This window comes from Lynx canadensis, chromosome B3, assembly GCF_007474595.2.
Source record: "Lynx canadensis isolate LIC74 chromosome B3, mLynCan4.pri.v2, whole genome shotgun sequence".
NCBI classification, from domain to species: Eukaryota; Metazoa; Chordata; class Mammalia; order Carnivora; family Felidae; genus Lynx; species Lynx canadensis.
Genome location: NC_044308.2, coordinates 60,091,052 through 60,106,753, shown reverse-complemented (window position 1 = coordinate 60,106,753; position 15,702 = coordinate 60,091,052). Strand labels below are relative to the sequence as shown.

The window sequence follows — 15,702 nt, the reverse complement described above, 5'->3', positions numbered from 1 at the left end:
TAATGACCCCTAGGACTAAAGTTAAAAAGACCAAAAACATTCTCCCTGGATCCTCAAGAACTCTATGAAGTAGAGACAATATTCGAAGTAGAGAAAATATTTCAGGTATACATACCATCTGAAGCATCCCTTCAGTCCACAAGTTAGAATCTGTGTCAATTGCCCGCTCAAATATGGTCCTGAGAATGTACATCATGATATCACAATTGAGAAGGTTAACCACTTTGCTGAAAGCAGGGCAGAATTCAGGAGGTGGTGGTGGTGGTAATGCTAAAGTGAGTGGGAGATGGATGGCAGAAGAGACAAACAAGTACATTTTTATTTGGGTTATCCTACACGCGAAATTGCATGTATCAAAATCATGGATTACATGCAAAACAACACATGATTTTTGTTACTTTTAAAGCACTGAATGCATCAATGTCAAGGGAAAATATAAGTCACTATATCAGTCACCCAAAGTAAACTCCATTTGCTATAAATTTAAAAATTGTATCACCACTGATGTAAGCCATATCTTAATATGAGGACAAGAAATAAAGGGGTCTATGCACTTTCATTAGTTGCCCACTCTTAAAAAACAACAAAAACAAAAGTGAAAAACACTATATACTAGGCTGATACAAAACCACAGAAAATAGTCAAAATGAGTCAAATCAGAATCTCACTTTTTACCTTCATCTTTGTTTTCTTGTTTTCTCCTTTTCTTCTGCATATGTTCTGCCTATGTGTATATATATAAAAAAAAAAAAAGTCTATCTTTAAATATACTGCTTGGCAAGCATGAAACAAATGGAATACTTTGAAGCAGGCAGGAAAGATCCAGGAGCCTACCAAAATATCTTATATACTGATGTATTAAAAATGTTACCTGGTGCCAGAAATAAAATGACTGTCCTAGGAAAAGCCACTGCAAAACAGATGAGTAACATCCCTCCTCAAGATTTTAGTTCCCATTCTTTCAGTCAACAATATTCATCTCGTGCCTATTATATTCAGGGCATTGTACTGCGGCCTGGAAATTATTCATTTTGTAAGGACGAGTCCAGACATCACCGTAAGTGATCAAACTTAACATCACCCTTAATGGGACAAATACACATCATGTGCCTGATTTGATACAATGTATTATCTATATAATATTTTACCCCAAAACATTTAATTTGAATCTAATCATGAGAATACAATCAGATACATTCAGAATGTAGGATATTCTAAAAGACCACTAGCCTGTACTCTACGTGGCAATGGCATATTATAAAATGGCAATATTATGAGAGACAAAAAAGGCAAAAACATCATCCTAAATTAAAGGAGATTACAGAAACATGACACCAAATAAAGTGCATGATCCTTGACTGAATCCTCCTCCCCATGAGACCGGGATAAAGGATATTTTTGGTAAATCAGAAAAATTTAAATACTGCCTGTATACTAGGTAACATTACTGATTCAATTTTAATTTCTTGGGTGAGATAATGGCCTCTATTAATGAGAACCAGTATAAAACTATAGAAAAAAAAACAAAACAGGAAATCTCCGGCAGAGTTAGAAAGCATAAAGCATTTTAGGCTTATTTACTGAAGAGGATATCCTTTCCTACCTTGCTATGTTGCGTTTTGGAATAATGATAAAAGTACATATTGAAGTCTTTCAATGATTCATCTTTCAGTTCATAAACTCCATGGCCTGATACACCTGGTTTCCTAAACAGACAGAAAATACAGAGATGAACTGCAAGGGTTCCTACAGTATACAATACTGACAAAATAAGAACCTAAACAGTAATTAAAACTCAAACTCTAGAAGAAATAATCATATCTCAATCAGCTTGCTTAAACTGAAATGAGAAATTTCATTCCAATAGTAAAACTAAAAACCTATATGGCAAGCTCAAAGTCCTGATAACAGCTCAGTTGTATTTCATAATTAAGAAATTTAAACAAATTTGAGCAAGTTTATTTGATATTTTACAGACCTGATCTCTGACTTATTTCGCTTAGCCTTATACTCTCTAGCTCCATCTATACTGTTGCAAATGTCAAGATTTCATTCTTTCTTAGGACTGAATCATGTTCCAGTGTATAATATATACCATGTCTTCTTCATCCATTCATCTGTCTATGGACACTTGGACTGCTTCCATAATTTGTCTACTGTAAATAATGCTGCAAGAAACATAGGGGTGCACGTATCCATTTGAATTAGTGTTTTTGTACTTTTTGGTAAATACCCAGAGTGCAATTACTGATTGTAGGGTAGTTCTACTTTTAACCTTTTGAGGAACCTCCATACTGTTTACACAGTGGCTGTACCAGTTTGCATTGCTACCAACAGTGCAAGAGGGTTCCTTTTTCTCCATAACCTCACCAACACTTGCTGTTTCATCTGTTTTTTATGTTGGTCATTCTGACCATACTGTTTTGATTACTATAGCTTTGTAGTATATCTTGAAATCAGGAATCAGGACACCTTCAGCTTTGTTTTTCTTTCTCAAGATTGCTCTTTTGTGGTTCCATACAACTTTTAGTATTATTTGCTCTACTTTTGTGGAAAATGCTGTTGGTATTTTGACAGGGATTGCATTGAATCTATAGATTGGTTTGGATAATATGGAGATTTTAATAATATTAACTCTTTTAATCCATGAGCATGGAACATTTATTTGTTCATCTTCTATTTCTTTCATCAATCAAAAACTTAACTATTAATAGCCCACTACTGGCTAGGAACCTTACTAATAGCATAAATAGTCAATACATATTTTGTATGTTAAATGTATCATACACTGTATTCTCACAAAAAGTAAGCTAGCAAAAAGAAAATGTTAAGAAAATCGTAAATGAGAAACTACATTAACAGTACTATACTGTACAAACTCCACGTGTAAGTGGACTCATGCTATTTGAACATGTTGAAGGGCCAAGTATACTTACTATTTAAGTCACTTAATATCATGAATGAGTATTTCTCATATACTTTCCAAAAATACTCATTTTTTAAAAGTAACTAATTTTAATATAATTTTTTGTCAAATTGGCTAACAAACAGTGTGTAAAGTGGGCTCTTGGTTTTTGGGATAGATTCCCATGGTTCGTTGCTTACAGACAACACCCAGTACTCATCCTAACAAGTGTCCTGCTCAATGCCCATCACCCATTTCCCCTCTCCCCCACCCCAACCCACCCTCAGTTTGTTCTCTGTATTTAAGAGTCTCTTATTGTTTGCCTCCCTTCCCCCATGGTCTTCTACTAAGTTTCTTAACATCCACATATGCAAAAATACTCATTTTTTTCAACAAACACATTACTCAGTGCTTAACCATGTGCCCCTCATTTTCACCCTTTTTCATCTGTACTCCATTCTTGTTCTTAGGAGTTCAGGCAAGGACTTCAGAGCTTCTACAAATATCCAACGTACAATAGCAAAGATTGGTCTACTTCCCAAAATAAGCATAAATATTAAGTACTTACTTAAATGTGGCCACTTTGTTTATGACATTCTCTAAGCCAGTTTCATTATTTTCCTGTTGAAACAATATTATTGTCATTTTTACCTTCATGCAATGACTTTTCCTTCTCTTACTGTGAACTGCAATACATTTCAAGAGCATTCCTGAAGTACTTTGTAAACAATAAAAAAAGATCAACTTCCAGTATAAAAAAATTGGGTCTGAAACCAATTGTTTTGAGGAACCAATTTCTTAACAGAAATAAGATCTATAAATAAACTACTTAAGGAAGAGATTTTATCTAAATTTGCCCTCATACACATTTATGTATATAAACACACAAACACACACCCAGTAGTTCAAAGAAAAAGAGCTCAGGGTGCCTGGCTGGCTCAGTCAGTGAAGCATGTGACTCTTGATCTAGGGGTTGTGAACTCGAGCCCCAGGCTAGGTGTGGACATTACTTAAAAAAAAAAAAAAGAAAAAGAGTTTTCCTTATTTAATATGTTCATCACCCACATCGTTTAAGGACATGTCCATGCTGTACCAATACCTAAAACCAAGGTTATAAAATAAATGGAATCTACAGCCAAACACATGTAGATGTCCAAATGTAGTCTGGCTTCTGCATTATAATAATTTTCTGATTGGCCAGAACTTTTCCTTGATCGGGGAATTTTTTTTTTTTTAATAAAGTCATTTAAAATCAGGATAAGAACATAGTTGAGATACAAAAGTAAGCATATAATAGTTTCGCAAAAATTGAGGCATTTAACCTCCTTTTAAAATAATGCACATAGTAGGGGGACTAGGTGGCTCCGTCACTTAAGCGTCTGACTCTTGATTCTGGCTCAGGTCATGATCCGATTTGTGAGTTCGGGCCCCGCATCTGGCTCTGTGCTGACACTGCAGAGCCTGCTTGGGATTCTTTCTCTCTCTGCCCCTCCTCCTGCTTGTGCTCCCTCTTTCTCTCTCTCAAAATAAATAAAATAAAATAATACACTTGGGATAAGCAATGAAGTTAGGGTATGTCTTAAAGCATTCTTCTTGCAAAGTATGATATATATATATATCACTAGTGGTGTATGAAATTATTTTATGTTATACAGTTATATATTTTTAAAATTGTGAATAGTCACTTATTTTAATACATATTAGAAAAAAAATCCAGAAACTAAACCTATTTCACTGATAGTATTGCTTAGAAAGATGCCAAGAAAAATGTAAATTAATCTTAAAATGTATTAATAATTATAAAATGGGTAGATGGATATGTAGAAATTATGAAGGTGATATGCCAAATAAGTCTGAGAATCAATTAACAATAAAACTGGAAAAAGGGGTACCTAAGTGGCTCAGTCAGTTAAACATCCACTTTAGCTCAGGTGATGATCTCGCAGTTTGTGAGTTCGAGCCTCACATCAGGCTCGACAGCTCAGAGCTTCGAACCTGCTTCAGATTCTGTGTCTCCCTCTCTCTCTCTGCCCCTCCCTTGCTTGTACTCTCTTAAAAATAAACATTAAAAAAATTTAAAAACAAACAATAAAACTGGAAAAAGATACAATATTTTTTTAGGAAAAATGACCAACAGTCAAAATTTATCTCTATTCTATTTCTCTGGAAAACCTTGATAGATAAGTCCAATTCTCTTTTAAGAATCATTGTTCTAATTCATAATTAAATCTCAGAAGAAAAAATATGAGACCCATAATCTTTTTTATTTTTTTATTATCATTATTTTTTTAACATTTATTTTTGAGACAGAGAGAGACAGAGCATGAATGGGGGAGGGTCAGAGAGAGGGAGACACAGAATCTGAAACAGGCTCCAGGCTCTGCGCTGTCAGCACAAAGCCCGACGCAGGGCTTGAACTCACGGACCACGAGATCATGACCTGAGCCGAAATCGGACGCCCAAACGACTGAACCACCCAGGCGCCCAGAGACCCATAATCTTTAGGACTATTACTTCAATTGTCAGCAAATACAAAAACTTAAATATCACCTGTGGCCATGAGACTGCACTCTGCAGACCTCCAGTTAGAGGCAACAGAGATACTAATGCAGGCTCACTGTGGGATAGAGGGGAAGACATCAAGCCTGGATGGGATTACCCAGCAGTCTAGAATGCTTCTATCTAACCTTCCTTTCTTCTTATTTTCACCTGGAATCAATTTTGCCTCACAGTCTGATGGCTCCCAAGCTTTTCCAAGCTTCCTCACCATTTTCTCTCATACGTACTGTTCCTAATAAATTCTTAAATGTTTTGTCTTAGACATCTGCTTCTCAGAAGATCCAGACTAATATACTACTCAAATAGTCTCAGTATTTCAAGGAGGCCCCTTTTCTCTGGAGAATTTTTATTTTGATGTAAGCAAAAGCCAAGAAGTTTCTTGCTCTAAGACGTTTTCCAAATAGCCATAATATTTCAAAAATGTTTCTTAATGCCCAGAAGTCCAGAATTATTAAAGTTTATACCACTAAAGAATGAATAGTTGTAGATCTGCAAAATTCATTAAATAAATTTTCCTAAAACTTCAAAGTAGTTTTGTTTCCAATTCCAAAAAAAGAAAAACAACAACAACAACAACAATGCTGGACTTACGTTCTCAGGTAAATTTTTGGCAATGGCGCTATGTGGCATGGGTTCAATACAAAGCAAGTGAATAATTTCTCTCATTGTGACCTCTTCTTTGGTTACATTTCCCACGCCAGGTACATAACGCTCACCTAATACAAACAATGAAAAGAAAAAGTAAAACAATCAATTGTTTTCTATTTAAATCTCTTCTACCAGGAACACTTAATACACAGAATACTGCATTAAGTCTATGAGAGAGGGACCAGAATTTGGACATATTCCTAAATCTGAACAAAAGTCTATTTGCTAAAAGACAGAGGAAGAAAAATGAAGAGATCCAAAGAACACAGGCCTTCTCTTAACCTACACACACACACACACACACACACACACACACACACACACAGAAGTATACGTACACATACTCACACATTATAAACAAGGCCCCTCAATTAAATTAGCATGTGTTTCTAATACTAGAAAAAAGGCTGATGGCATTGAAAGACCACTGGCCATCAGTGAACAATAGCTTTTCTTTCAAGATCTTCCTTGATTTTGTCTATACTTGTTATTTAAGACAGAATAAGGTGAAAACCCACAAACAAGATACTTAAATATGTTGTTATGGATTAAATGACAAGACAGTAATATGTATCAGGAATGACTGGTGTTGCTAAAATGCCCACATGACCATGTTTCCATTTTTCAGCTCAATAAACTGCCAAACAGAGAGAGAAAATAGCTAAGTCAACTACGGGAACTGGTGTTGAAAGCATCTAATTCCCATTGCCTTAAGAAGGCCTATGGTATCTGGCCTTATGTCACCACTGATTTGCAATATACAAACTCTTATGATATCTATAACAAAGTCATTACAAAGGCAGGAAACTTCTGCCTAAGAGATTTGATAAATTCTATAAATTAGCCAAAGAATGACTTTTGTGAAATGAATTCATTTCAAATAGATCATCCCTCTTAACATTTGTAAAGCACTTTATAACTTTCAATTTTTCCCCCTAAAACAGTATTCTCTAGAAATTTAGTGCTATAAGAAAGCTCAGAGATCACATAGATTACCTTCAAATTTTACAAATCATGAATCTAAGACCCCAAAAATGTAAATGGCATGCTTCTGATAGTTAACATATTATAGATAATTCCTAAAAATCAATAATACAATATGTATTATAGACTATTATATAGTTAATATATAGTATTATATAGTTAACACTATATATTAACACATATATATTAATGATAATATATATTAAATATATAATGATAGTATATATAAATAATATATATTAATGATTATACATATTAAATGATAATATATATAAATGATAATATATATCTAATTAATATATATTAATGATAATGAAAGTAATGAAGTTACTGTACTCAGGAATACAGCAGGTATTAACAAAAAATCAAATCACATAGGAGGAAAAACCCAATAAATTTAGATAAACACAGTAATAGCAATAATAAAACAGTAAAAATATAAAATAGCAAAAATATAGTACTAGAAATTCTTCACACACTATTCTAAGAACAAACATAAAAATTCTCAAGTTCTTATAATTTAATAAAGTATATCATCAATTTAAAAATCTTTTACACATTTACAACTCACTTTGCAATGGCAATGAAGTTCACCACACTTTCTGCTGAGACAAGCAGCCAGTCAGTAACTAACTCTCTGAAAACAAGTAAAATGAACCCATGTTTTCAGATTTAGCCAGGGGTAGAATCCTCACTAAGAACTAACAATAAAAAAGCATGTTTGCTGCCATAAAGTAAGAAACAATAGCCAGAATGAGAAGTCAAGAACTTTTACTTAGCTCATAAAATCAACAAAGTCTATAATACAGAACATTAAAAAAAAAAAAAAAAACAACCAAAAAAGTATGGCCAATATTTACCCAAAGTAAAAAAGAATGACACAATGAAAAAAAATTTTTTTTTTTACTAAGACCTATATTACTTTGAAATTTCACATATAAATACAATTTTTAGCACTCAATGTATAGGTATTTTTCATCTACATTTCTAACTAGGATAATTGTATTCCAGTAAAACAAGACCAAATAATTATAAATCAGGTATTGAAAAACAAAGATGTAACAGAACTGTGCTTTTTAAAAGCTAGGTTTCTAAACACATCAATCATATTAGTCACATTAATCTCTAATATTCTATGCTGTATTTGCGAGAAGAGTAAAATGATAAATTATAGTTTTTATTAATGCTCTCTCTGAAAACAACTCATAAGATTAATGTTTTAATCTTACCCACAATATAGATGAGGACTTGAAGCATTTCTTCTATTAATGTATTATATTGTTTAATCAAATCCTATTAAATCAAAAAAGAATAAATTAGTTACAAAAGAACCAAAAGCCTTTATAAAACATACATTTCTGGATCAGACTCATGGTTCATGCAGTCCAGTATTTTCCTTCAGACTGCAGCAGAAAATCAGGTGAATAATTCCCTTTACTGACATCAAATTCCATAAGGTTCACAATACCTGGCATATAATAAGAACTCAATACAAATATTATTTTCATTATCATTACCATATAGCCTTAAGTCAACAAACTAATTCTTATGACTTCCTTCTTACCTGGGTTGGTGGGACAGTGGCTTCAAATAACAGATACCAGTTCGTGAGAATACTCTTCCTTAACACCCCTCTTACTTAAGCAATGTATAGCAAAATGAGATACTCATTTTTCACCAAGTATAAAACATGACTAAAAATTAGCTTTGTATTTTGTATCCTATTCTTTGGTCCTTTGCAAGTAACTTCTAATTTGAAAGAATAAAATAACATGATTCATAAATTTAAAGTACGTAAGGACTACTTTATAAGTTCGTATCAAATATGAAAGCAATGAAGATGTGACAAAACTACAAAGTACAACAAATTATAAGCTATAAAAAATGTAACAAATACAACAAGTGAAAAATATCCTTATTAAATAAGGAACTTTAACAGAAACTGAAAAAGGGGAAAGGGTTGGAAAGATAATTTACTATCAGAAAGGGGGAAAAAAGGCCAATAATCATGAAAACATGGTCAACCTCAAAGCTCATTAAAGAACTACACCTACAAATAAAAGAGCGCCTTTCACCTACCACATCAACAAAGAGTAAAGATACTAGTGCCACTACAGAGGTACACACTGCTAAGGAGTGTAAATCTGAGTACCTCTTCTGAGAGCAATGTGACAATATGTATTAAGAGTCTTAAGAAAATGCATACTGTTTTCTCCAGGTAATCCTCTTCTAAAAATTTATCTTAACAAAATAATTAGGCAAGTGTTTAAACCCTGAGGTACAGAGATGTTTATAAGACCAAAAAACTAGAAAACCTCTTCAGCAATTAGGGGATCAAAGTATAATGCAATTGTACAGCGCAATACTATATAGCCTTTAAAAATTATGATATAAAAAAAAGTGGTGGTATATTTATTTAAAACTATCACAACATCTCATTAAGCACAGAAAGCAAATAACCAAATAGCACATACAAAATGATCCAATTTTTGTTTTAAAAACAAACGAGACACCAAAACTTAGAAGGTGATCATTTCTTTTTTTTTTTAAATTTTTTTTTTCAACGTTTATTTATTTTTGGGACAGAGAGAGGCAGAGCATGAACGGGGGAGGGGCAGAGAGAGAGGGAGACACAGAATCCGAAACAGGCTCCAGGCTCTGAGCCATCGGCCCAGAGCCTGACGCGGGGCTGGAACTCACGGACCGCGAGATCGTGACCTGGCTGAAGTCGGACGCTTAACCGACTGCGCCACCCAGGCGCCCCAGAAGGTGATCATTTCTAGGAGGCAGTCTTTCATGTGATTTTTCTTCTCCTTTTATTAATCTAAACATTCTAACTTTTCGTAGAGTAAAAAGAGTACATATGTGCATATGTAGATATATGTGCATGTTATGTGTATATGTGTGATTTTTGGAAATACACATAAAGAAATAAAAATCCTAAATATGATTAAAATTGTTAACAAAAATACTTCCTTTGGAATTGATACACATGTCAGTTTCTGTTGCTTACCTGGTCTTTTGTGGATATAGTCTTGTTAAAAGCATCAGCAAGTTCATACCTCTGAAGTACCAGTAACAAGAACCTGTTGGGATCCATTAAAGATGCACCAATCTGTGGAAGAAACGCAGCATGACAGTTCCATGTATATTAAATGAACAAACATTTGTCTCCAGTAGGACTGTCAGAAAGAGTATAAAGTAAGTCTGCAAAAGATAATGTAGTAATCCCTTCCATTTTTTATGATACCCTATTAAGTTTTAACGTGAGAAAAATTTAAGTAAATAAAGTTAAAAATAATTACTGTATCTTTTCTCTCCCTCTACAAGGGATCAAAGAAGGTTAAGACACAAGTATCCAAAGTAATTTCAATAGGTACCTGAAGCATAATGATATCTTTATCATACATTTCTTCTCTGCACTTAACATCTTGGTAGTAAAACACCTGTAAAATAAAAGATAGAAGTGGCATGAATTGTTTTATTTCAAACAGAATTCTTAACAAACACTATTCCTAAAACTTTCTCTAAACCAGAAACTCCAAGAACTCCTTAGTGGCAAAAAAAAAAAAAAAAAAAAAAAAAAAAAAAGCTGTAAATCTATGAATCACTAAGGGATTCGTGAGATTTTAAAGTAAGGAAATATGGCATGAAAATACTTCCAAGTTTAAAATGCTCTATATTATTACTCTCTCAACATGTGCAACAAAAGAATTTATTTCCTCTGATTTAAAAATCCCCACTTCTATAAAAGTAAACTAATTTCTACAATCAATCATAACACGATTTTTCTCCCAAGTGGTATCTTTACAAGTCCAGTTTCCCCATCTTTTAGGAAAAGCACTTCTCTTTATTTGCTCTAGAACAGAGGGAAAAATTGTTAAAGTGGCCTTCTATTAAGAAAGGTGATGGGAAGACTATAGGTCTCCAGGTAAGGAAATCCTCATAATGTTAATGGGCACATTTCTACTGGCTATCACCTAATCTATCTACTCAATAGGAGAAATATCTACATGGTTACTAGAACTTTCATTTCTGAGTTCATATAAGAAAACAGAAAGCAAATAGCAAAATCCAGAGACATAAGGCTAAATTATATAAGATAAAAAACCATCAGAAAATTAACACACTCACATTCACATGAATGTGAATAGGCCTTGCCATACCTGGCTAATGAGAGAGAGTCCATTTCTTCGCCACATTTCAGCAACAACCTGGGCAACCAACACCAGACAACGCAAAGGATATTCCACTAGTACCTCTACTTGAAAGTCCTCCTGAAAGAGATGAACAATTTCATTATTTTTCAGAGGGCTTGGATGTGTCTCAAAGTCATGGCACTAGACATTCTTCAGTTTTCTCATCTGTAAAACAGATGGGCTTGAATGAGTTAACTCCAAGTTTTGGTGATTTAGATTTCAATGTACTTTATATAGAAACCTAAAATTACTAAATGGGAATTATCCAGGTAGGTTTCAAAATTTTTCTTCCCTCCTATCAACCAAGAGGTGTTTAGAAATAGGGTATAAGTAAATCAGTCCTTAATAGAGTCACTTACAAAAGGCACAAATTCATGTAGTCTTGAAACAGCACCCAGCCTGCTTAAACGCACATGAAGACCTAAAGGTTAAAAAAAAAAAAAAAAAAAAAAAAGAGAGAGAGAGAGAAATGAAAAAGCAATAAACCCAGTTAATTTATCCTTCATTAACTCAAGTTCAGAAACTTATGAGGTTTAAATATATATTTACTGAGTTTAGAAATGCAAACTTTTGACTTATAAAACACAGTATTATTAATGTATTTAAGATCCTACATAGTGCAAGGTGTGTTTACACATTATATAAAAATACTATGCTGCCTCTCAAGACATCCTTATTCTGCTCTTAACTAATCAAAAGAAATGAAAACTAATTTAAGTATTTCTTTTTGTAAAAATAGAAGTGACGTAAAATCACATCAATTATACCATGTGCAAAAACTAAAAATGAATCAAAAACCTAAACACAGGAGCTAAAACTGTAAAACTCTTAGAAGAAAACAGGGAATAGACTTCATGACATTGGATTTGGCAATAATTTCAAAGGATACTATCAACAGAGTGAAAAGGCAATCCAAAGAATGGGAGAAAATATTTGCAGATCATATGTTTCATACATAGCTAATATCCAGAACATACAGAAAGCTCCAACAACTCAACAACAAAATATGTGATCAAAAAATACACAAAGGACTTGAATAGACATTTCTCCAAAGAAGATATAAACATGACCGGCAAGCACAGGAAAAGATGCTCAATAATCACTAATCATTGGAGAAATGCAAATCAAAACCACAATGAACTGGAGTGCCTGGGTGGCTCAGGTGGTTAAGCAACCTGACTCTTAGCTTTGGCTCAGGTCATGATCTCATGGTTCATGGGTTCAAGCCCCACATCAGGTTCTGTGCTAACAGTGTGGAGCCTGCTTGGGATTCTCTCTCTCATTGTCCGTCCCTCCCAGGATTATGCTGTCTCTCTCAAAATAAATAAATGAACTTAAAACAACAACAACAACAAAAACAATGAACTACCACTTCACTCATTAGGATGGCTATTAAAAAAAACATACAGGAAAGAAGATGTGTTGGTGAGGATGCAGAAAAAAATGGAACCCTTGTACACTGCTGGTGGGAATGTAAAACGGTGCAGTTGCTATGAAAAAGAGTTTGGTGGTTCCTCAAAAAATTAAAAAGTAGAATTACTTTATGAACCAGCAATTACACTTACAGTACATACATCAAAGAACTAAGAACAAGGACTCAAACAGATACCTGTACACTCATACTCACAGCAACATTATTCACAACAGCCAAAAGGTAGAAGGAACCCAAGCATCCATTCATAGGCAAATGGATAAGCAAAAGGTGGTATATACAAACTACGGAATATTATTCAGTCTTAACTAGGAGGGAAATTCTGACACATGCTACAATATGGGTAAACTAAGGATATTGCACTAAGTGAAACAAGCCAGTTATAAAGGATATGTATATGATTTCAGTTAAGTGAGGTACTTATAGGGGTCAAGCATAGCAGTGGAAAGTAGAATGGTGACTTCCAAAGACCGCAGGGAGTGGGGGATTGAGGAGTTATGCTGAACAGGTACAGAATTTCAGTTTGGGAAGATGAAACATATTCTGGAGATGGATGGTGGTTGATGACTGCAGAGCATGAATGTACTTAATGCCAGTGAACTATACATTTTAAAATGGTTCAAATGATAAATTTTATGTTATATGTATATTTACCACAATTAAAAATATAAATGTAGAGGCATCTGGCTAGCTCAGTCAGTAGAGCATGCAACTCTTGATCTCAGGGTTGTGAGTTCAAGGAAGCATGGAGCTTCATTACTTTCTAACTAACTAAATAGAAAGATGCTATCAGCATTCCTCAAAAATAAATAAATACATACATACACTTACATACATAAAGTTATTAAAAAAAAAACCTGACAGGACCAATTTACATGGAAATGCAAATCAAAGAATGATTAAAGAGAATCTTATTTCTTTCTTTTAGTGGTGAAAGGAATAACAACAAAGATAACACACTGGTGTAATCTCACAGAGAAGAGGGTTAAATACCAGTAACAATGTGTGTTAACTATACTTCAATGAAAAAAACCCAGCAACAAGATTTTACCATATTTAAATTGGGGTGGGAGATGAGTTACCAAGTTAATCCTTCAGTGTATATTACAAGGATTCATTAGTTGACCCAAATAACAAAAGGCCCAGGTAAACAAGCATCCCGAGATCAATGTTCTGGTGACAACTCTTTGAAGGACAGTGACAGTTCTTAACTTCAGTGTGATATGAATATGTTTGTACATAATGAGTACAGAACAAAAACAGAAATAGTTCTACTACTCTGAATATCTAAAAAACAAAGCTAATAGAAAGATGCAAAAAACAAACACTCACCAGCAAGAGTCCTGGAGAGTGGCAGATGTATGCTTACAAGATCTTCAGATACCTTGTATGACTTAGTTTCCAGAGTATGACCCCACAATTGTACTACTGTCTTGCTACTAGATATAAAACTTGTACTGCACCGCATCACAGCTTTGTGACACTCTTTATAAGCCACCAGTAAGAGTTCTTCCTAAAAGGAAATTAAAAATGTACACAGATTAACAAGTTATCTACTTTACCACACCATTCAATAAATATTTAGTAAATATAAGCACAAAATTGTTCCATGTATAGCACAGTTACTTCCACAGGATCTGCAAAGTAGTTGGAAATATAAGACAGAGAGACATACACACACACACACACACACACACACACACACACACACACAATCAAAGTAAAACATTTTAAGTACTATGTAAATTGTACAAACGAATTACTCTAAGAGGGAGGAAAAAGAATTACAAACAAATGGAGAGACATTATTTGTGAAAGCAGTTTTGAGTGGGGTCTAAAAGAATATGCAGAATTTATGGGGAAAAATGAGGTGACAGTGGTATAATAAGCAGAGATATAAGAGTAAACAGAGAAAAAAGGGGAAGTACAACTCTTGTGCAGGCAGTATAAAGGAATAAACACTAGGTAAATGAAAGGCTTTATGGATGAAATTAATGAGCAGTGCAGCTGGAAATATGCCTTGCCATCAGTATGGGAATATACTGATGGTGTCTGAAGTGTAACAATGTCAACATGCTGCTTCAAGAAGAATTAATGGGTGTCAATGAAGATGACAGATTGGAAAGAGTGATGTTAGGAAACAAGGGAACCAACAGGAAGATTACTATGAAGTCTAAGTCTAAGGTGATAAGGGTCTTAACTAGGATGGGGGCAGTCAGGGAAAAAGAGAATGAACTCACAGGAAATAAGTTAGAATTGTAAAATAAACTTAGGCTAAGGAAAACTCACATCAGGGAGAGAGGAGTCAAACTCACTTTTCAAGACAGTGTTTTTCACACTGACTTTATCCTGAGAAACAAATGCTATGGTCCAATAAATTTTGGGAATATTCCACTTAGAAATTAGCACACTGAATAATTTAAAGGGCTTGAGGGGCGCCTGGGTGGCTCAGTCAGTTAGGCATCCGACTTCAGTTCAGGTCATGATCTCGCAGTTCACAAGTCCAAGCCCCATGTCGGGCTCTGTGCTGACAGCTCAGAGCCTGGAGCCTGCTTCGGATTCTGTGTCTCCCCTTGTCTCTACTCCTCCCCTGCTGGCACTCTGTCTCTCTCCTCTCTCAAAAATAAATAAAAACATTAAAAAAAATCTGTTTAACCATAAAGGGTTGGAAAAGTTCAGTGGCATTAGAAAGAAAAATCGTACTTGATTTTGTTCAACCTAACACTTCTCAACCTTATGTGAACATAGAACTTTTTCCCCCTGAAAACTCTGCTAACATCTAACACAGAGAATGCAGTAGCTCTGAGATTTTCTGTGTGGATGAATGTATGAATCATAGCGTCATTGTCTTGATATGGCATGAATCACAGCCATACGACTCTGAACGCACCCAATCTCATCTGAATCAGTGTCATTAATTGAAAAATGGAAGTCAAGAAGGGAAAATGTTAAGTTGAAGTAGAAAGAAATGATGA

The 15,702-nt window shown here is 34.3% G+C and overlaps 1 protein-coding gene across 2 annotated transcripts in view; it reads right to left on the bottom strand.

Moving 5' to 3' along the window:
* UBR1 (ubiquitin protein ligase E3 component n-recognin 1) overlaps positions 1-15,702 on the bottom strand; it is a 137,082-nt gene that overhangs the window by 54,821 nt on the left and 66,559 nt on the right. For both annotated transcript variants that reach the window (XM_030318370.2, XM_030318371.2), the window contains exons 15-25: positions 14,060-14,240; positions 11,655-11,716; positions 11,263-11,373; positions 10,477-10,542; positions 10,110-10,211; positions 8,326-8,389; positions 6,056-6,180; positions 3,474-3,526; positions 1,604-1,706; positions 676-724; positions 116-270 (exon numbers count right to left, since the gene is read on the bottom strand). In XM_030318370.2, coding sequence (XP_030174230.1) covers positions 116-270; positions 676-724; positions 1,604-1,706; positions 3,474-3,526; positions 6,056-6,180; positions 8,326-8,389; positions 10,110-10,211; positions 10,477-10,542; positions 11,263-11,373; positions 11,655-11,716; positions 14,060-14,240 — 1,071 coding nt within the window. The remainder of the gene's footprint in view (positions 1-115; positions 271-675; positions 725-1,603; positions 1,707-3,473; positions 3,527-6,055; positions 6,181-8,325; positions 8,390-10,109; positions 10,212-10,476; positions 10,543-11,262; positions 11,374-11,654; positions 11,717-14,059; positions 14,241-15,702) is intronic.